Source organism: Malurus melanocephalus, unplaced genomic scaffold, assembly GCF_030028575.1.
Source record: "Malurus melanocephalus ecotype Western Australia unplaced genomic scaffold, MMel_1.1 scaffold_299, whole genome shotgun sequence".
NCBI lineage: Eukaryota > Metazoa > Chordata > Aves > Passeriformes > Maluridae > Malurus > Malurus melanocephalus.
This window is the reverse complement of record NW_026623531.1, coordinates 243,518-264,159: the sequence shown is the minus strand read 5'-3', so window position 1 is coordinate 264,159 and position 20,642 is coordinate 243,518. Positions and strand designations below refer to the sequence as shown.

Sequence of the window (20,642 nt, the reverse complement as noted above, 5' to 3'; positions counted from 1 at the left end):
ACAGGCGTGTGCTATCTGCCTTCACACCATCAGTCCAAGGGCATGTGTCTTGTCCACAGGCCAGCTCTTCCCCTGTGCTAGGGTGATACATGGAGAGCAGTGATGTTCAACAATAACTGCTGAAATCTGAGATTCCTCAGCAAAAGGAATCAAATGTAAATGTATTTTGTTCTTGTCGATAATTATTGCAAAGCATAAGAGGACAAGGACAGAGTCATTTAGATTGTTTAGGAACGTGTCATGTGACAAATTCCTCCTCAAACAGGGCAAAAAGAACAAGGTATCAACCAGCAAGCAGACATGGGTGGCAACCAACACCTTGTCTAAAGCTGCCTTCTTGCTGACTGTGTTGAGTGAGCGGCTGGAGTACCACAACCTGGCCTTCCGAATAGGAATGTTTGCTCTGGAGCTGCAGAGACCACCTGCCTCYACCAAGGCTCTTGAGGTATGAAATATCTCAAAAAGACAGTGTTCTGTTGTTCTGTTGGAAAGCATTTGCTCCTATGGTTTAAATTTAAACACCTGAAGTTTGCTTATGCTTTTATATATTTTCTTATAATGTTTTGCAGTGGAACTAAATTAAGTGCACATCCCATTAGTACATTTACTGCCAGAAAAAAATACTAGAATTATCACTTCAGCTGTTGTTACCTTCATTGATAGGAAGCTCAGACCTCATGTGCCAACAGGTCGTTGATTTCACATGAAACTATAGGCCTGAAAATATTTAAATGAGTACATAATCTTTCATGAATGTATTTGTTTTATTAGAACAGCCTACTTCTTGTCTYAAATATGTTTTCAGTTTACTTCACTGAGCTGGGGAAAATGAAGTCATTTGTTGATATCCATATTTGTCCAAATCTGCATTCGTGAAGTAGTGCTATTGTTACATGTTTGAAAATTGTTGCTCTTGCTGGTATCTCATTCATTGGCAAACAAGCCTATGCACTGTGCAAGCATATTATTTTGGATACTCCTTGATTATTATTAGGATTCCTGTTTTGAAAAAGAAGTGTCCAGTGAAGACCAGTGTGATTTACAGCCACCCTGCTTTTCACTGCAGGGTTGTTCAGTCCCTCAGAGTGTGTATAGTTGCTAGTCACCCATCAAACTACAATTATTACACTAATTATCTCTACTTCTTATGGTCTGATTAGAAGATTGTGAGATTGGCAGTCAATTGCTGTTTAAAAGAAAACAATTACTTTCACGTGTTAGGAATGGAGAGAATACAAGGCACAGACTAGTGAAGTGTCTTTGTCCTGATGGAATGTGTGCTGCCAAGATGTGCCCATTCTTCTGCTAATCAATCTCTGGTCTCTCAAATGGGTCTGTCCCTTAACATAGCATCCTTTCCTCCTACTATGACAAGTAACCACCTTTTCCACTGGTCTATCCAGTCAGATACTTCTGCTCATGTTCTTATGAGATCTGATCAATTTTTTCTGTATGCAGCAGAAGAGTGATCACTTKAGTAAAATATTTTATGTATAAATATGAAGCAAGACTGTTACTAGATTTGAAAACCTGTTTTCRTTGTGGAAAGAATGGTGAAGGTGGCTCGGCTGCTAAGAGTTGCTATARTTTAATAAACTAATAAAAACTATGGCTTTATGTATACATGAAAGTGGTCTGTGGTACTGTGCTGTTGACAGCTTCTTCTGTTTCCTTGTGGATTCTACCAGGTGAAGCTGGCTTATCAGGAATCTGAGATTGCAGCCCTCTTGAAGAAGATTCCCTTGGGCACCAATGAGATGAACACTATTCGAGGAAGAGCTGAAGAACTGCGAGAAGGGACGTTGTGTGATTACCGTCCTGTCCTGCCTCTGATGTTGGCAAGCTTTATATTTGATGTCCTTTGCACTCCAGGTACAGACTGATTGGCCTGTGTGTGTCCAGGGCATATTCTGAAATGACAGGTCTTGAGGGATTTGTAAAGAGAAGCTGCCTTCTGTATAAGAGCGACCAAGGTTTTATTCTTCATATGCTGTTGCTTGCACTCGCCTCTAGGTTGCTTTAGCAATATTTTGTTCCCCAGTGGAACTGTTTTTCTTTCTGCCTACATTTGATAACACCTGGACAATTAACGCATTTCAGCACTTTGTGTGTATTTGTAAAATAGTTATAAATAACTGACTTTTCTGCTTTTATGCTGATGATATTCAGAGGAAGCTAATATAAGCTAGTATCTAAAAAAGARCATAGCAGCCTGGAATTAGAAGACTGACTTGGTGATATATCTGCCTGTCTTGGAGAAGTTTAGAGAAAATAATGGAGAAAAAATGTCATCAGGTCTGTGGTCTTGAAACTGRTATGAGGCTAAGAATATGACTGCAGGAAGCTCTGCAAATTCAGAAAGCTGTCAGAAATGTCTTTTGCTTTCAAGTCCTAGCTTTGAAAGCTGAACAGTAATGCTATTGTTTTCTTTCAGTGCTTTCTCCTACAGGCTCTAGACCCCCAAGCCGTAATTGGAATAATGAAATGCCTGGAGACGAAGAGCTTGGTTTTGAGGCAGCTGTTGCTGCTCTTGGTAAGAATCTTTTTTGAGAAAAGTCTGCCTTCATCCACGTTCTGCATCCTTTCTGTATTTGGATGATGAGAGTTAGTGGCTCATTCTGGTTTGGTGCAGAAACAGAAATGTTTGTGCAGTTTGACAGAACCAGGTGCAGGATTCTACATGCCAGGGTTGAGGTAACTTTGTAAAGCTGTGAAAAAATGGAAGGAGAATATGGGACGAGATCTCAGTGTTGAAGTAGTAACATGAATTTTAGTTTCCTGCTTGCTGTTTTGTTATGAAATATGTATTGCCTGGACTTTAATGCAGATGGACAGTTTCAGGAAACAAAAGGCAATCAATTCAGAAGAAATTAGACAACGGTAGTGAAAGACTAGCAGAAGTACTCTCAAGCATTATCATATCATTCAGGATCTTAGCATAGTGCTGCATTCTTGCCTCATCTGCTTCAACAACAAAGCAGTGATTATATACATATTATGTTGACAATACTATATGCCTGCTTTAAAGCAATATGCAAAAAGGAATAGAATGGATTAGACAAGAGCTGGTCTCTGTTATCTCATCTCTGAAAGGAAGAAGATGAGTTTCTTATGGTGTTGGAATGCTGGCTTGTAGCATYTGCAGAAACCAAAAGGTTTTGTTTCAAGATAGGGTTGTAGGCTTGCCTGGACTCTTGCTGTGGCCTTTTAGTATTTGTTTGTTCTGACAGTTGTAGCAAACTTAGTATTCTAGGGACAGATGGCAGCTTCTGTTTATTGATGGCCTATTTCTGAAGTGAACAGAAAAAGAGGGGGAAAAACATCTTATTTTGCCTGTAACAGTGAGGTGAATAAAACGGTCTGAGGCAGACATAGTGCACAGCATGTAGTGTAGTTCCATGGGCTCACTTGTCTCCTCATCCTCTCTTATATGGGCTGCAGGTATGAAAACAACTGTCAGTGAAGCAGAACATCCTCTGTTGTGTGAAGGCACACGAAGGGAGAAAGGGGAACTGGCATTATCCCTGATGAGTACTTACAAGGATGATCAGTCTAAGCTGAAGAAGGTGAGTTTTCCTCTGAAAGGGGAGGAGATGGAAGGTAAACCATGTTTGGGTTTTGATAGATACGATAGTTTTGCTGGTGAGTATAAGTTGCTGTGTCACCTACTGATGTTTTACAAGCTATATGGTGGTATTTGTATTCATCCACTGATGCAAAACCTGATTGTGCAGCGTGCGTTGCCCTGGGAGAGGCACTCTTTCCATGGGTTTTTTAAGGTCCAGTCAGATGTGTTGTCACTGCTTTTATTGCTTTTGTTTACCTGCTAAGGCAAGTCCTCTCCAAAGGGTTTTTAGTGTGCAGTCTGTGTGTGGTCTGGGGATTGCATATGTCTTGCTGCAGGGATATTGGCTTGCAGAACAGTATACCTAGCAAARCCTTTGTTTCTTAACATCTCTTTAATATATTAGTTGAGTACACGTGTCTTAATTTCCTGTGTGAGAGAGTGAAACTCTGCCTCTCCACCCCAAAGGAGGAAAAAATACTGAAAAGTGCTGAAGCTTAGAAAGGGTTTTATTAATCTTTAATAATGTACTTCTTGCTGTGTAGGAGGATTTCTGTATATAAGTGTCTTTTTGTCTCTTAAAAGARAAGCACTTTTGCTATACTCTTGCAGGGAATAACAGGGACACTGTCATGTCAATCATCTGCATATAAATGGTCTGTCAGACTTGTGGTGTTGATTAAATATGTAGAATAAACACTAGAAGTGGACAAACCCTTAAAATGTGGTCATGCATTGTTCCCCAATTACATAATAAATTAAGACAAGAAAATTACTGTAGGCCAGTGTAAGGCATTTTCTCTAGCAGCTTTGCCAGATTCTCAGTAACGTATGACAGGATTTTCTTAATGGTGAGCACGGAATTTTTGTGACTTAAACAACAACATCTGGCAGAACTAAATTTAGAATCCTCCATTCTCTCCTTGTTATACCAGAATTACGTGTTTTTGTGATTTTTGGGTGGTTTTCAAGTAAAGCCAGTGGCTGTTTCAAGTGAATATGAGATATTACTGGGTCTTTGCTCCCTCAAGTAATGCAGACCACATGGCTCCCGCTGTGCATTGCACTAATCTTCAGTGCAGGGAGATGATGTCTGTTTTCTAAAGAATAAGCATTTTCTTTTTTTCTCCAATGAATGAAATTTGTTGTCCACCAGGAAGTTGATTTGGTATTTTCCCTCTTTGTCTTAGTGTAATGCTTTACCCTTCTCTTACCTGTTTGCTGAGGGCTCTTTTTTTCTTTTTCTCTCATTRTTGAAGATTTTAGACAAACTTCTGGACAGAGAGAGTCAAACTCACAAACCACAAACTCTGAGTTCTTTCTACTCATCCAGCAAGCCTACAGTTGCAAATCAAAAATCGCCTTCCAAACATGCTGCCCAGTCTGCTGCAGCTATCCAGCAGCTTCCAGGGACTTCTGTCACTCAGCAAACTGCTGTAAACACTGCAGTCCAAAGCAGTCCTGAGAACTTCGTGGAGAAGAATGCACAGGGTAAGAAGTGCTTGGTAACAGCTATGCTAAAATTTTCCATAGTTGCAGCCTGTTTTCCAAATATTGAGTTAAATGTTTTTGGCCTGATGTCAGATGACATGTGCTTGATAACTGAATGAGAACTGAGATAATCCTGCTCATAAATACCATTGATTTTATAAAAATATTTGATTTTTTGCTATTTATATCTTTTAAATGGCCACATCTGGTTTTAGAGATACAGAAACAAAATTATGTTTAACTTGTCACTGTCCTTTATGCAGAGAGCTCTCAGAGGTCCCCCTGTGAGCCAGCTGCGGAGGCCACTGTTTTGAAACAAGAAGGAAAGGTCCCCAGTCGTTTGGCCCTTGGAAACCGAGGTGGATACAATGGGAGATGCTGGGGTTCACCTGTCAGGCAGAAGAAGAAGCACACAGGTGGGAATGGAYTAGCTCAAACAGCATGTAGTGCTCTGCTAGGGCCTCCGCTGGGGTTTAGCCCTTGTTCACACAAAAAAAGCCAGAGAGGAACTTTTTACAAGGACAGGTAGAGATATGATAAAGGATGACAGCTTTAAACTGAAAGAGGAGAGATTTAGGTTGGATGTTAGGAAGAAGTTCTTTACTGTGAGGCTTGTTGAGGCTCTGGACAGGTTGCACAGGGAAGTGGTAGGTGTCCCATCCCTGAGAGTGTTCAAGACCAGTTTKGATGGGGCTTTGAGTAACCTGTTCTAGTGGAARGTGTCTCTGWCCCTGACAGGGGCRTTGGAACAAGATGATCTTTAAATTCCCTTCCAATCCAAGCCGTTCTRTGACTCTCTCATTCTACTTGTCAGTACAACAGAAGCAGTTGAGTGTTTCTGATGTGTTTGATGTGAACAAATAAGATTTGCTTATTTGTTGCTCCATAGATTTTCTGCCCCATTCTGTATGGCAAGTTATCATGACTTTCTTGCACCAGTTATGTTCTGTGTGATGGATTAGATATCTGGAGCTGAATGATTGCTGTGTCTGGGAATGGAGCATTGTGCTCCTGGATCCAGAAACAAATTCAGAGAAGCTGCTGCATCTCTACACTTCTCTTGGGAGGGGTATTAGTTAGAGGCAGAAGATGTGAAGGTTGTGCAGCATATATCTGAAGAGTTTTCTTCCTATTCATATAATATGTGAAATTTGACTTTGTATGTCTATTTGCTTCTTGATGTTTTTCTCTTCCACAAAGYTTGGCAGGTGGAGTGAGGGGTGTGAAGGGGGAAGTAAAGGTGTCTTGTTCTTGGACACTTCTGCATTTTAATCCAGGAACTACGAAATGACATTGATGTCTGTGGCCCAATTGATTTTATTTAATCTCTCTTAATTTACAGTGAATGCCTGGCAGCCCTAAAGCTGTYACTGACACAACTGATCTTAGTTGGTACTGCAGGGATATGGTTAGGAGCTTACTTACCCACATCACATTTACCAACCTGGTGACATTTCTGTGTTGGTTCTGGTGTTGTAGGCATGGCTAGTATTGACAGCAGTGCTCCTGAAACCACCTCTGACAGTTCTCCGACGCTCAGTCGGCGTCCCCTACGTGGAGGCTGGGCAACAACATCCTGGGGCAGAGGACAGGACAGTGACAGCATCAGCAGTTCTTCAAGTGATTCGCTGGGATCTTCGTCTTCCAGTGGCAGTAGGAGAGCCAGTGGGGGAGCCCGTGCAAAGACTGTGGAAGTTGGCAGGTAATGAATAATACCAATCTCTGGGCTGGGCTTCATCTTGGGGACCTGGCACGTGTGCATTGGGAAACACTTTATGGGGAAAATTTGCTTTGTTTCCTCTGAACCCTGGAGATAGGGGCTCCAGCTGGCAAACTTTTGAGTTATTTGTTGTCTGAAAGATTCCTCTGTCTTCTAGGTATAAAGGGAGGCGACTGGAAAGCCATGCTCCTCATGTTCCAAACCAGCCCTCAGAAGCAGCTGCTCACTTCTACTTTGAATTGGCCAAGACAGTCCTTATCAAAGCAGGTGGAAACAGCAGTACCTCTATCTTCACCCACCCTTCCTCCAGTGGTGGGCACCAGGGACCACACCGCAACCTTCACCTCTGCGCCTTTGAGATTGGGCTGTATGCACTGGGGCTGCACAACTTCGTGTCTCCCAACTGGCTCTCTCGAACTTACTCCTCCCATGTCTCTTGGATCACAGGTTACAGCAAAAATTTTTGGGAGGCTTACTTTTGGGCAGGAAGGGGGGGCGGTTAGGGAAGCAAGCTTGTTCTTGAAAATRGTCATGCTGATGTGCTGTAGTAGCCATGTAAGCAGCTCACAYAGCTGCAGTAGTTGCTGATCAACAGTGATTTACACAGTGGTGCTTACCTGGAAAGTTCTTGTGTCCTTCTTTCTTCTTGTTTGTAACACAAYRTGCTTCAGTCTAAAAAGTCCACTTCTCATAAAGAGACTGGTCTTTACCTCTCCTTCAGAGATGTGCTGAAGAGAGAGACATTTGTCAAGTCTGAATGTGCTCTTTGGCTGTGTTCAGTTTTCACTTTCCTGCTCCTTCWGATTGCACCCATACCTACTACCTATCCATACAGTTTCTAGAGGCCTAAAAACGTACCTTTTGAAAATTAATTACATGACGAAATAGAGTGACAGTCCAGACTGGTTTGTGTGTGGGTACTAAAATCAGCTGTGGCAAGTACTTTTTGCTATATCCAATGCATTTCAGCTTAACTTTGTTAATGGTGTCCTCACTCACCACTTGCTTATTGAGGGCTCTTGACTGTCCTATATTTTGGGAGGAAGCACCTAAATTTGTTGTGAATCCTAAGGAAAGCAGCTGGGCTCTGCCATTGCTCCTGAGGAAAGTGAAGAGTGCACCTGGTGTTGAAAGAAAGCTGACTGTAAYTGTGCTGGGCATACAGTGGAACGTCTCTCTCACTCTTCCTCTTAGGGCAGGCCATGGAGATTGGTAGTGCAGCCTTGAACATCTTGGTGGAGTGTTGGGATGGACATCTAACACCCCCAGAGGTGGCATCACTGGCAGACAGAGCTTCACGGGCCAGAGACTCCAACATGGTGCGGGCAGCTGCTGAACTGGCGCTCAGCTGCCTGCCTCATGCCCATGCCCTGAACCCAAATGAGATCCAGAGGGCTCTGGTGCAGTGTAAGGAACAGGTGAGCATCACATGGCAGCTGCTGATTATTCTGCTGCATAGCMTATTGCTGGCCCCCATAGTGTTAGTCATTTTAGACTGCCTTATACTTTTCCCTTCTTGTAAGTTTTTCCCTCTTGTGTTTCTTGTTTTACATTCCTAACAATTTCTTCGGTTTCACTGCTCCCAGGACAACCTGATGCTGGAAAAGGCCTGCATGGCAGTAGAAGAGGCAGCCAAAGGAGGCGGTGTGTACCCAGAAGTCCTCTTTGAAGTAGCTCATCAGTGGTACTGGCTCTATGAACAGACTGTTGGTGGCACCCCAGCCCAGAGAGAAGGTGCCACTGGCTGCAGCGCTAGCGGCGCACGGGCCGCGTCAGAAGCGGCGCGGGGGTTGGCAGACAGCCGGGTGACCTCGGAGCCCACCACRGTGACAGTGGCAGCTGCAGTGACTGCGGCAGCAACCGTCATGCCAGTGATCTCTGTGGGGTCCACCATGTACCAGCAGCACACGGTGGCAGGGCCAGCAATGGCACATACACACACGCAGGGTCTCCACCCTTACACCACCCTTCAGACTCACATCCCCTGTAACCCCCAGTATATCGGACACACTATCCAGCACATGCCGCGCCCAGCTGTCTTCCCRGTCCCTGGCTCGGCGTATCCCCAGGTGAGTTTTGACTGTGCCTTGTTTGTTTGCTGTGATCTTGTGTTGCTGCTTTCAGAGGGAGTATGCGGGACTGGGGAGAGCATGGGGCTCAGACCTGTCATGACTTAAGATCCAGCTTCTGCTCTCACATGCTAATGATATTTTGGTGATACTTTGGCACTCCAGTTCACAGTTTGCACAGTAAGGAGCCTTCTATGGCTACATTTAAAGTCTCAAGAGAAAATAAAATTCAAGTTTATCAGTAGTTTTTAATTGCTGTTGCTCTGTAATTTCTCAGAGGGCACTGGACAGAGAACTTATCTTTTTGAGAGCTTGCAGGCTGAATAGAGACTACRGTGGGAAAACCAAATAAAGGTTATTTTAACCTTTGCCTATTTTTGAAGGTCTTGGAGTGGTTTTCTGCMAACTGATCAGATTTTTAAAAGGAGAAGGAGCAAGCAGATGTAATGCTCGTGTGATGCAAGGTTCTTCCTTTGCTTCCTTTTCCTGTCAGACTGGACTTTTCCAGGCTCTGGGGTTGTGTGGGAACGTGATGCTTTGAAGTAAACAGGCAAAGTTAGACGCGACTGTTACTGTCTGTTTTAGGGTGTCCATCCAGCATTCATCGGGGCGCAGTACCCTTACTCAGTAACAACACCGTCGTTGGCAGCTACAGCAGTGTCCTTCCCTGGYGTGCCCGTCCCCTCCATGACGCAGATTGCTGTGCATCCCTATCACAGTGAGACGGGACTATCGCTGTCTTCCAATGTAGCGCGTAAGTTACAGCTCTGGGCTGAGTAGCAGAGGTTTCTTTAATGTCTCTCTTAGCTGTTCCCCAGTGAGGTCCTGTTCCTCACTGATTACAGCTGGAATGAGGGTTCTTGCACTGGGAGGTTCTGGCCAAATGCACACCGTTCTAAAGGTGTGCATGCTCGGGTACTGGGATTCACGAGGGGGCCTGATACAGTTAGCAGAGAGAAATTTCTGTGTGGCTAAATTTCCAGTATGAGATTATTTTGGCCTCAAGTCTAAAGCATGTTTGGAGCCCTTCTGGCCTTTCTGACTTCTGACTTKTAAGACTTTATTCCTGCTCTCCTTTGGGCAAGGTGGGCATAGATGAGTCTTGAGCAGACTCATGATTCCTTTGGGTCAGATGAACAGAGTGCAGGAAGCAGGCAGACTTCTGCTGCAGAAGGACTACTAAGTGTCCCTTCCTACCTGGAAGGATTTGAGGCAGCCAGTGCCCAAGCTTTGGAACTTGCATAGAGAGGACAGATGTTTTGTCAGTTACGTCAATTACCTTTGGAATGGTTGCTCGTGTGCTGTGCTGGGGCTTGAKTGATGGTGGTAACCCATCAAATAGTGTGTAGCACTGGGACAACAGATACTGACTGAATTGTGGACATGCTGTCATTGCCATGGAGTGTTGTACCAGTGGGTCATGCTTGAYACCAGTCTCTGTTAACCCCTCACTGGCGAGTCTGCAATATTTGCCTGTTTTAACAGTTTTGCAACTCACCAGGTACTGGAAKACTGGTATGTGGAAAAACACTTAAGAGTTGTGTTTGCCTCCTTCATATTCAGGGTACCAGGAGAATATTTTCAGTTATTTTTATCCTGTATTTTGATGCTAAAAAGCCACCACAAAAGGAAATAGAATAGTCCTGAAGGCCTCTGACAGCTGTCAGCCTTAGTCATAGTTGGATACTTCGACCTCTCATTGTGAGAAACCATTTCTGTATTTCTCCTAAGAGTTAGGAATCTTGCAGAAGTGCTAATTCATCCTAGAACACTTAGAAGAGTGAAAGGAGAGAACAACTCCACCCTTTCCAGTTGCCATTGTTTATGGCTTCCATAAATTTCTTTTCAGTTCTTAAAATAAATTTTCAGTGTTCCTGAAGTACATAATTGTGTGGTGATGCTTGAGCTCTGGTGAAAATTTAACTCATTCTTATGGGTTATTCCCCTTGGCCAGACTTCAAATGCAGAATGAATTTTGCCCCACTTTGTGGGTTGTTTGTGTCTCCTTGGTTGAGGAGGTCAGACAGATCTTTGCATTGTTCTCAGRTACTCAGCTATTCACTAGTAAATATGGAGGGGAAAAAAGGGAACTTAGAGCTCAAGCTGGTGTAGTAGCACCACAGAGAAGCTGTGAAATAAGGGTAACAATGTGCACACACCTCATGGGGTCTCTGCTTTGGAGTTCTCAAGCAAACTTTGCTTTTTGCTCTTTGTACCTTTCTTGAGAGGGACAGATAAATTTGAGTCTCCTGTCAGAGTGCAGCTTAATCAYTCAGTGTTAACTGCTGTCAGTACAACTTTAAGTGGTACAATGCAATGGATTTGCATTTGAAACCTGTCATTTCCTTTGATTTTGCTCAGACTGGTTAAGTGTCTGAAGGTGACAACTTCTCAAGCCTCCTTGCTGTTTTTACCATTGATGCATGCTGCCARTGTGTGCAGTGACTGTTCTTCCCAATGACTGGAGGTCAACCTCCAGTAACATTCTTCCTGAACRGAGTGACAGCTGTTGTACAGCTAAAGTGGAAGAACTTTGCATTGTTGAACTTGATCTTTGAGTGACTTAATACTGTTCCTGCTCAGTMATTTTCCTAGCAGTTTCTCATCAGTTGTAGACATACACATGATTGTTTCCTTGGATAAAAAATCAGAACCATTTTATTTGATAATAGCAAAAGCCTCTGAATCAACACATACATTTACATATAAAACAAAGATTTTGTGCATGTTCACAGGATACTGCAGAAGAGATGGATACACACATGTAAATGACACAGTYGGGCCCAGCTTGCAAACAAAATAGAGCTATTCCTGGCCCATTGTGTTTCAGTTGTAAGCCTATGGGTTTTGGTTGCTGTATTGTTCTGTTTAGAGGAACATACCCCTATATTGACTGGGGGCAGTCAGGTAAAGGAGAKGATGTCCCAAGTAAACCTTCTTTTAGGCTGGTGCTGGGTCCTAATGCTGCTGTTTTGCTCTCTTCAGTAGGCAGTGTCCATGCAGGATCAACGTTCCCAGCGATTCAGGGTGCTTCCTTGACAACTCTGTCCTCACAGCCCAACTCCCTTGTTACAGGGGGTTTTCCTGCTGAGGATGAGCAGCACAGTCAGCCTGTGAGCCCCCAGGGTCTGCACTACCTCCACTCTGCATACCGAGTTGGTAAGATGGCCAAGTGGGTTTCTCTACCCCCTGTGAGGGGGATTCAGGGCAAGGCTGCAGGTTTTCACTCTCATTTGGCARTTTGCTACTGCACCTGTTGTGGGTGAATGCATCTTAGGGACATGGAAAAAATAAGTTGATGATCATATGCAGAGGCTAAAAATGAAGACAAAGCATTGTAAGATTGAACAATTGCTTTTCAGGACCATCAGAGCAAAAGAGAAAGCTAAGTGGGTTAGAGCTGGGACGAGTCTTGCCTTTGAGCAGATGTACATAAAGGAGTCTGAATAGGGCTCTGAGGATGTGACTGTGCAAGTTGTGACTGTATGAAAAAATGATATTTGGCTCTTGCTGCTCATGGATGGGAAGGTAGACCTCTAGTTTAATACCAGCTGTGTCTTCAGAAGCACAAAGGCCCTGTGCCTCTCCAGTTAGTTGCTGAAGACAGATGCAGAGGGAACTTATATTTTGTGGAGAGTGGGTATGTAATTAGCATTACTTTCACAGTCATACTGGTTATGAGGAAATAGAGTCTCTGCCTGAATTCTCATTGGTACAAGGATATCAATCTTAGGGTTAGTGATTGAACTTAGATTGTACTAAGCTACTTGTACATACTCATGGTCCAACTCAGTGGATACTTGATGTAGGAGAAGGAATCCTCTAAAATAAGCAAAGGAAGAGAAACAGCAAGAAAAAYGGAAGAAAAGCTTGACTTTTTTTTTTTGAAAGCTAGAGTAGAAAGTACTTGTTAGCTAGAAATGGATGCAGATGTTATTTAAACTATCACAGGGATATGTGGCAATTGTGTTTAACAGCCTGTATAACRGCAAGGCACAGGCAGGGAGGATGAGCTGGAAGATCAAGACATGGCACATATCAGTATTTGAATACTGTTTAAATAGGTGGGTTTGTCTGAAGTGCTGTAATGGCATAAGTGAAAGGTTTGCAGATTGGCAATACTGCAGCTCAGTGTTGGCCTGTTGTCTTTGTGCAGAGGAGGTTGATTTGGGTAGCTTCTCTGTTGCACAATGTAGATCAAAAGCATTGCTTTCAGCACTCCTCTTGTAGTGCAGCCTTTGGGGCTCTCTGCTGGATGCTGCCATAGGTGCTTGTGGAGTGTCTTTATGCAGGTCTGGTTAGGGGTGATGACTGTGCAGGTTTCCCAGCCTGGAGCACCAGATCCAGATGTYCTTGCAGATAGTTCCTGTGCTGGCAGGCTCCAAGATTGGTTTTTTGTTTCTGTCTGGACTCKTCAGCTGTGGAATTTCCTGTTGGTGAAGGGCAGGCCAGTCAGGTGTTGTTGCAGTCAGTGAAATGCTAGGCTAAGCCTTCCTGGGCAGAAGTGCTGCTTGATTGTGGCTGCCCTTTTCTCACAGGGATGCTGGCTCTGGAGATGCTTGGCCGAAGAGCTCACAACGACCATCCCAACAACTTCTCCCGCAGCCCGCCCTACACTGAGGATGTAAAATGGCTCCTTGGGTTAGCTGCAAAGTTAGGTAAGGCTCAGAGCAGTGCTTAACAGAAATCCACTTGCCGGGATTTGGGCCATGGTGGGAAAAAGCTCTTGAAAGAGTGAACTTCAAAGACTGGGCAAGCCTGATATCAGTCTCATTCCTGAGTGTCTCAGAAGATCCCTATTGTTCTTTCATTTGCACAGTTGTCCCATTTTTGGGTTCTGTAGGCATGCTGTTGAATTTTGAGGCACTGGATGAAGTACCTGCAATTGAACGAGTTTCAGAGCTTGTATCTCTTCCATTCTATAATATTGATTCTTTCTTTTCCATTTCCACTATCCTGTAGGTATTCCTCTTCTTTGTGTATATTCATACCTTCTGTGAAGACCTTTTATAGCAATAGGTGTTCAAACCACCTATTGTTTGGGGGGTTGTTTGTTTTTACTTTCATTTTGCTCTTGGATTTTTTTATCACTCATTTTTAAAATTCTTTCATAAGCAGTAAGAACTAAAAAAACAGCCACCTTTACAAACGGCCTTGCTAGTGGCATAGCTTCTGCTGCTCCTGCTGGCAGAGCTSCACTGTAGGAAGTGCTGGGGCAGCTTGATTTATGTCTACAGTGTCTTTAAAGCCTGACTGCTGAGGCCTCTAGGTGCTTCCCAGATGGGCAGTCAGGAAACAATGGAAAAGGTACAGTGTTATTGTCACTCTAGTTACCTTGCTACATTAGTTTTCTTTCACTTGCCATTTAAAGAAAGGTGAATTGGGAATAGCAGTGACTGAGGTGGTACCTGGTCTCTCCTCTGACCTGACGGATACAGCAGAATGTTCTCTGTCCCCCTGAGCTTGCTAGACTGTCTCCCCCAAGCCTGCTGGAGGATGCAGTACACTGAGAGGAAGGTGCTCCAGATCCAGTTTCTTGCTGCAAAGTGTGTGATTTCTTGTGTATCTGTTATCTTAACACTTGTTCTGACTTCTTCCTGTGCAGGTGTAAACTATGTGCATCAGTTTTGTGTTGGTGCAGCCAAGGGGGTGCTGAGCCCTTTTGTGCTCCAGGAGATCATCATGGAAGCTCTACAGAGGCTCAACCCTGCCCATGTGCACAACCATCTCCGCACCCCAGCCTTCCACCAGCTGGTGCAGAGGTGCCAGCAGGCCTATATGCAGGTAAAGTGAAGCTTATCTTCCTGGCTGTCAGAGCTGCYAGGCCACTGGCTGCCTTGCAGGTACTGCCTGTGTGTGCATGTGCAGAGGGGAAGGGGCCTTGGGCACTGGTAACTGAAGTGGCCCATTTCCTGCTGAATCCCTCTCCTCAGCAGGACTGGAAMAGATCTCATTTGCCTGTATGGAGGCTGCATGCAAAGGAACTCATTGTACTGCTGCTGCCAAGGCCTTTCATCTCCTGTGCTCTTCTGTGAAGGCGGGGTGTTTCTGTGTCTTCCTCACCCCAAATGCTACTTGTGTACCTTTTAACTTCTGAACTTTTTCTTTGCCATGTTTTCAAGCCCCCTGTGCACCCCTGTCCTTAGTCCATCTTTTTTCTTTCCTTGGTAGCCGTAGCCTGTTTTTTTTCTCCTCATGAAGCCCAGGCATAGTGGTCTGGTGTGCCAGTGCTGACACTAACAGTGGAAGTGGCTTGATCAGCTATGGGTACAGAGGTCTCAGGCTTTACTGAAACCAGGACAAGTGTGTTTCAGTGAGCAACTGGAATACTAAACCTGCCTGTTCCTTAAAACAGTGCAAACCTTACATATACCTGCTTCTCTCGAATAAATGACCAAGGGATGATTCTGTAGCCACATTATCCAGATAGGATTAGCTGTCCTATTGCCTAGACTGTTTTTTCGAGAAATGACAGCTTTTTCATTTTACCTTGGTAGCTGAACCTGCCAGTTTGGGGCCTTATTTGAGAAGGTGATAGAGGTGACAATGTTAAGCCTAGAGATATTTTCTAGCAACTTAAGTGTTAACTTCACTGGGCCTATTCCCCTTAGCAAAGGAGAGATGTGCAGTGACCAGGCTGGGTGTAACCTGCAGAACGAAAGGTTGTGAGGGTTGGATGCTGTTGGGGTGACTAAAGGTTACCTGGTAACTAAGAGTTACCTGGCCCTTTAGTGCTGTAYTCCGACCCAGTACACTGCTCGTGACAGAGAGGGCACTTGCTACTTTTGTGTGCTGCACTTYGGTGCTCTGAGGGAGCATGGCCCTTGGCTGTGCTGGGTGTGGGATACAGCACTGCTGCTTCTGGATACTCTCCTCTGTCAGAGCCGTAAGTCTTGGGACTGCTGGTGAGTAACAGGGTTATGTAACCCATTGCTCTGGGAGTTGCAGTCCCCTTCTGAGTGTCACCAGCAGGAGGGTGCTGAGCAAATGCCCTAAGACTCTTTCCCTGTTCCCATGCAGTACATCCATCATCGGCTSATCCATCTCACTCCAGCTGACTACGATGACTTTGTGAATGCCATCCGCAGCGCCAGAAGCGCCTTCTGCCTGACTCCCATGGGCATGATGCAGTTTAATGATATTCTCCAGAACCTAAAGCGCAGCAAGCAGACAAAGGAGCTGTGGCAAAGGGTCTCTCTGGAAATGACCACCTTCTCACCATGACATCGGGTGGAGCTCCACGGACACACAACCCTTTGCCCAACATAGTTGTAGTTCCATTTACACCATCCTTCCTTCTGGTGTCTTTTTTATTTTAGTTTTAACTTGTTGGAAACCACTGATCTGATGTATTTATACCATGACATTCCTCTCCAGCACTGTTGCGTGTTGGCGCTCTGCTTTGCTCGCTCTTCCTCCTCCTTCTCAGTGGGCTGCAGGCTTCAGAAGCATCAGGAAATGAGAAGGAAGTTGAGCTGGCTGCCCTGTGGTGTAGTCACCGCTTTTTTCCCTGAGCCCCGGGAGGCTGTCCTGCGAGCAGTTTGCAGTGTGATTACGCACATGTTAGAGGGGTTGGGGATTCTGTCTTAAATATTTATTTTGGCATTTATAAATATGTAAACTTTTTTTTTTGTATGGGCTTCTCTTACTCCACACACCATCTCCTTTTGGGAATGGCTGGAACTGCTGTGCACAGCGAGTGCTCCCTCCATCCCTTTCAGCAACTCCTGGTGAGAGAAGCTGAGACTGGAGTAGCCAGGGCCAGGGCCACCTCTGCAGCTTTCTGCAGCAGCTGAGGGCAGAGGCTGGAGCCTGGGCAGTCAGTCCTTGACTGTACTGAGCTGCCTGGAGACTGCCAGAAGTGGTTGGGTTCCTTCTCAGGAGTGTCCCCGCTGGGCACTGCTGGCCCATAGAATGTTTTGATCCTGGTTGTTACAAGTTGTACAATCCTGTTTCTTTTGGCTGGGGTATTACTCTCCTGTAATCAGTTTCTTATCCCTCCTCTCTTCTCGTTTCCTGATTAAACACTCGTTTTCTTAGACTGACTCTCTCTTCTCTCTGCTCTGATGTTGGCAGTCTGAAGGAGCTGGCCAGCTGTGTGTCAGTGGGAGCTCCTTTGAGCCCTCGCTGTGGTGCACTGGGGAGAAGCAATCCAGCACAAGCTGGGAGCCCAAGGTTTCTTGCCTGGTACTGCACTGAGAATGATGTGCCTCTGCAGAGGCTGAGGTCTGTGTTTGGTGGGTGTGGGGAGAGTTGGTGGTAAGCCTGGGATGCTCTGCCTATGGTTCAGTCACTAGGTTCCTTTTCTATGCGAGCCTTGTATGCCCCAAGTATTGTGCAGAACAGCAGCTGCTCCCATGTATTTAGTGAGGTATTTGGTGGAGTATGAAGGATATCCAGTAGGGACAGCACTGCGATAAATTAAGTTTAGATAGCCTAAGTGTATAAGCACATAAATTTCAGGGCATTTAGAAGCAGACATCAGATGACTCATGTATGTTAAGAATCCAGTTTCTCAGTATAAATGTATTTTGCTTCTTACTTGGGCTTAATCAATGAGTTTTAGTTTCTGCAAGTTAGAAATATGTGCCTGTTTGTTATTTTCAATGATACTCTTAAAAAGTAAAGTAATTCATAGGCACAGGGCAAAACAGATGAACAGATGCTTTTGGTCTGGTACGGTCCAGAGTATGACTGAGGTTCCTCTACTTCTGATTGTCTAACAGTAACTATTTAAAGATATTCTTATGGTCCCTTCTTCTGGATTTGACTGGAGAGCACAGCCTGATGTGTGGAAGGTTTGGGTTCCTGGAACGCTTTCTGTGCGGGTTCTTGCATGTGCAGAACTGTGAAACGAGAACTGTGAAACGAGCTTAGAGAAAAATGAGTTGTCTAATGGTCTGATTTTTTCTAATGCTATAGGAGAAAATCTGTGGAAGAGAAGGGAGCATGTTTTGGAAGGAAAGAAGTAGAAGGGAAACAGGTAAAAGAGCTGAATACAAAGTATTGGGAGCAGAAATGAYTTGTTGCATTAAGGATTTGGATTGGTAGGAAAATGAAATATCAGAGACTCATCTGTGATATCGATTAGAAAACTACACTTAGACCCTGAGCAGGCAACTTTTCAGACCACTGTGTCTGTTAATTAGTTGTTTATGAGCCATGTCCTATGACATATGGGCAAGGACAGAAGAAAGTGAGAAAAGCAATRATGATATTTTTTTCTTGCCACGTGGCTGGGAGGTTATTGAGGTATTTTTCCTTTATAAGAGATGGGATGAGCCCTGATGGCCCCAGAAGCATTAATCTCCCGTTAAAACAGAACAATTATTACCCACTGCAGTCTTGTTAATTTGGCCACTGTTCAGGAGTTGAAAAATATATAGGCTTAGGCCTTCTGAAAAGACATCTCAGYAGATTGCCTGAAAAAGAGGTTGCAGGCAGCTCAAATTTCCTTTGATTTTCAATTAACCGGTGTGTTTTTCACTTGGAGTAAATGTTCTCCAGGACTTTGCCAGCAACACATGAAGTGTCTCCTTCTCTGGACATGTTTACCTGTTACCATCTTTTTTGCCTGTGAAAATTTTCTTCTGGGTGCACTTTACAGGAATGTGAGTTAGCAGTATTTGCCTTTGGATTTCAGTATCTTTACAGCCAATGAACAAGGTGAGTGGGTGCTGTCCTGTAATGAAGTAATGCACCTGGCAACAGTATGGCTGGAATTAGCTGGAAAGACTGCTTCTGTCTAGTTTTGTTTACAGTCCTTATTACAGTCCTTACTAGTTATTTGGGATTTGTATTTTTCTTTTTTGGAGAGCCCTTTCAGAAACAGCCTTCTGGAGAGTTGTTGAAACTAAACTTGTTAAATTTTTTGCTTGGGTTTGGTTTTTATCAAGTCTGGAACTGTGGTATTTTGGAGCAGAATACAGCTTTTACTTTCCCAGCTTATTTAATACCAGCTTGGCTACAGCTACACCTAGCTGGAGTGCTCTTACAAACCCCAGTCAGTGGAAATGGAGTAAACACTGAAGTGCCCATGAAGTTCTTCTCCACCCCCTGGTCAAGGCTGTCAGCTGTAACAACATGGCATAAGTTTAAAGCAGTTTTCTGTAAGAGGTGGGAAAGTTGTAGTTTTCTTACCTAGATATTAAGAGAGAGGCAGGATATAAAAATGAATTTTTCAGGATCTAACTGGGAAGAGAATATGCCAAAAGAGTGTTCTCACAGTCTGCTGTGACTGACCTTTTTTTTTCCCCTCTCAGCTAAGGTGCAGAAAATAATGGTCAACTTGGGCCATCAGGACTTCTCACMATTTTTTCACTATGGCTGTTGTATGACTTTGCTTTTAAGCCCTCCTTTGCTTTCAAGCTGTTTTAAGCCATCGATTGAATGGCTCTCCATTACAGTTTATTTAAAATACTTTGTGTTTTCTCCTCCTTGCCTGAATGTAAGTGCCATTGAATGATTAAGGTGAAGGCAGGGTCTTTTGGTTGGTGTGTTTTTTTGAACTGCTTTTCTTGCCCCCAGAGTAATTCAGATGTGGCTTTTGACTCATTTCTGTTTGYTGTTTCCATTTTAAGGGTATTTGCACTCAGGGCAGGGTGATGGAGACACCACTTCCAAAGTAGCATCAATCTGTGGAAGCTGCAAGGGCAGCTTGGGGCTGTTCAGGGTGAGGGTTTTCATCTGCGCCTAGGATGAGTGAGTGCTTTTCCTGAGGGCCCCGTGCAGATGAAACTGTGCGTACTGGCAGGARCTGCCATTACTGAAGTGTTTCTGCTCATTGTAAACACTGACTTTGCTCTGTGAACAAGTGACTTTTTATTTTGCTGGCATAGTCTGCTTGCAGTTACAGTATTCGTAAGTACTTAGTGCTGTCCAGGCTGCAGTGCAAAATTCCTTTGTTGTCATGAAGGGGATGTGAGTTGCAAGAAGTGGAATATAGTGGAAATGCATTAAATCTAGGACGTATCTAATATATGGATAGAGCATGCATTGTAAACAGGGCCTGGGTTCCTCACATTTCCTTCCATGTCATACATTACAGTCTCATTTAAATCAGCAAGGAGCTTTTTCTGTAAGTCCTGAAAAGCATCTTTTCCAATGATCTGAGGGGTTGTGATGCTGCCTGATTTGTGATCCTGTTACTGTAAATGACATCAACATGAGGTGGATTCTGACTGCTGGGATGGYGTCACAACTGTGGACCTGCTGGTTTACAAGAATTTTGGAGAGACGCGAGAGCTGACAAAGCTGTGGAGATGATAAAGGTGAGAAACCAAGTCCTGGAAGAAAACAATGCTTTAAAGCTAAAAATAAATTATTTCTTTCTACACAGCTCAGTGGAGATGAGTGCCAGGAATACTTTTTTGTAGCAAAACCAGCCTGCAAAGTGTTTCAGAGGTGACTATTACTTTGTTGTGTTTTTTAACCCCCTCAAGCCTTTAAGAAAAACTGCAGGTAAAGCGCTGATGAATGGAGGAGGTACCAGTTCATGTTCTCCATCCAYGTTCTCCTGTGTGATGGTGCATGGGATTCCTGGCTTGAGTCAGCCTGAAAACACTTGTATGTATTGGTTTTTACTGTCTTGGTATCTTGCATGCAATTGCACTGTGTCAGCCAGGAACCCTCAGGACTCAGTGAGGGGGCTTATCATTTTCCTTGTCTTAGAAGTGAACTGCTTACTATGAACTTCTGCTACAAACCAGTGAAAAGCAGACAAGAAGTGAGGTTTTTTTCCACTATGGAAGTGTGAAGAGTTTGAATTGTTTTAGTGTCTAAGAGGTCAGTATCTAGT

The 20,642-nt window shown here is 44.1% G+C and overlaps 1 protein-coding gene across 2 annotated transcripts in view; it reads left to right on the top strand.

The window, feature by feature from the left end:
- Positions 1 to 20,555, top strand: part of ZSWIM8 (zinc finger SWIM-type containing 8) — a 53,951-nt gene extending 33,396 nt beyond the window's left edge. Inside the window, exons 12-26 of one of the 2 annotated variants that reach the window (XM_057377058.1) lie at positions 266 to 445; positions 1,689 to 1,872; positions 2,435 to 2,533; positions 3,442 to 3,566; positions 4,825 to 5,056; positions 5,320 to 5,472; positions 6,536 to 6,758; positions 6,934 to 7,223; positions 7,971 to 8,194; positions 8,363 to 8,845; positions 9,431 to 9,599; positions 11,921 to 12,004; positions 13,384 to 13,503; positions 14,451 to 14,629; positions 15,866 to 20,555. In XM_057377058.1, the coding sequence (XP_057233041.1) occupies positions 266 to 445; positions 1,689 to 1,872; positions 2,435 to 2,533; positions 3,442 to 3,566; positions 4,825 to 5,056; positions 5,320 to 5,472; positions 6,536 to 6,758; positions 6,934 to 7,223; positions 7,971 to 8,194; positions 8,363 to 8,845; positions 9,431 to 9,599; positions 11,921 to 12,004; positions 13,384 to 13,503; positions 14,451 to 14,629; positions 15,866 to 16,069 (2,949 nt within the window). In that variant the 3' untranslated portion in view covers positions 16,070 to 20,555. Of the gene's footprint in view, positions 1 to 265; positions 446 to 1,688; positions 1,873 to 2,434; positions 2,534 to 3,441; positions 3,567 to 4,824; positions 5,057 to 5,319; positions 5,473 to 6,535; positions 6,759 to 6,933; positions 7,224 to 7,970; positions 8,195 to 8,362; positions 8,846 to 9,430; positions 9,600 to 11,830; positions 12,005 to 13,383; positions 13,504 to 14,450; positions 14,630 to 15,865 lie in introns of both variants that reach the window. The other variant, XM_057377057.1, reaches the window with a different exon arrangement.
- The last annotated feature ends 87 nt before the right edge of the window (positions 20,556 to 20,642 follow it).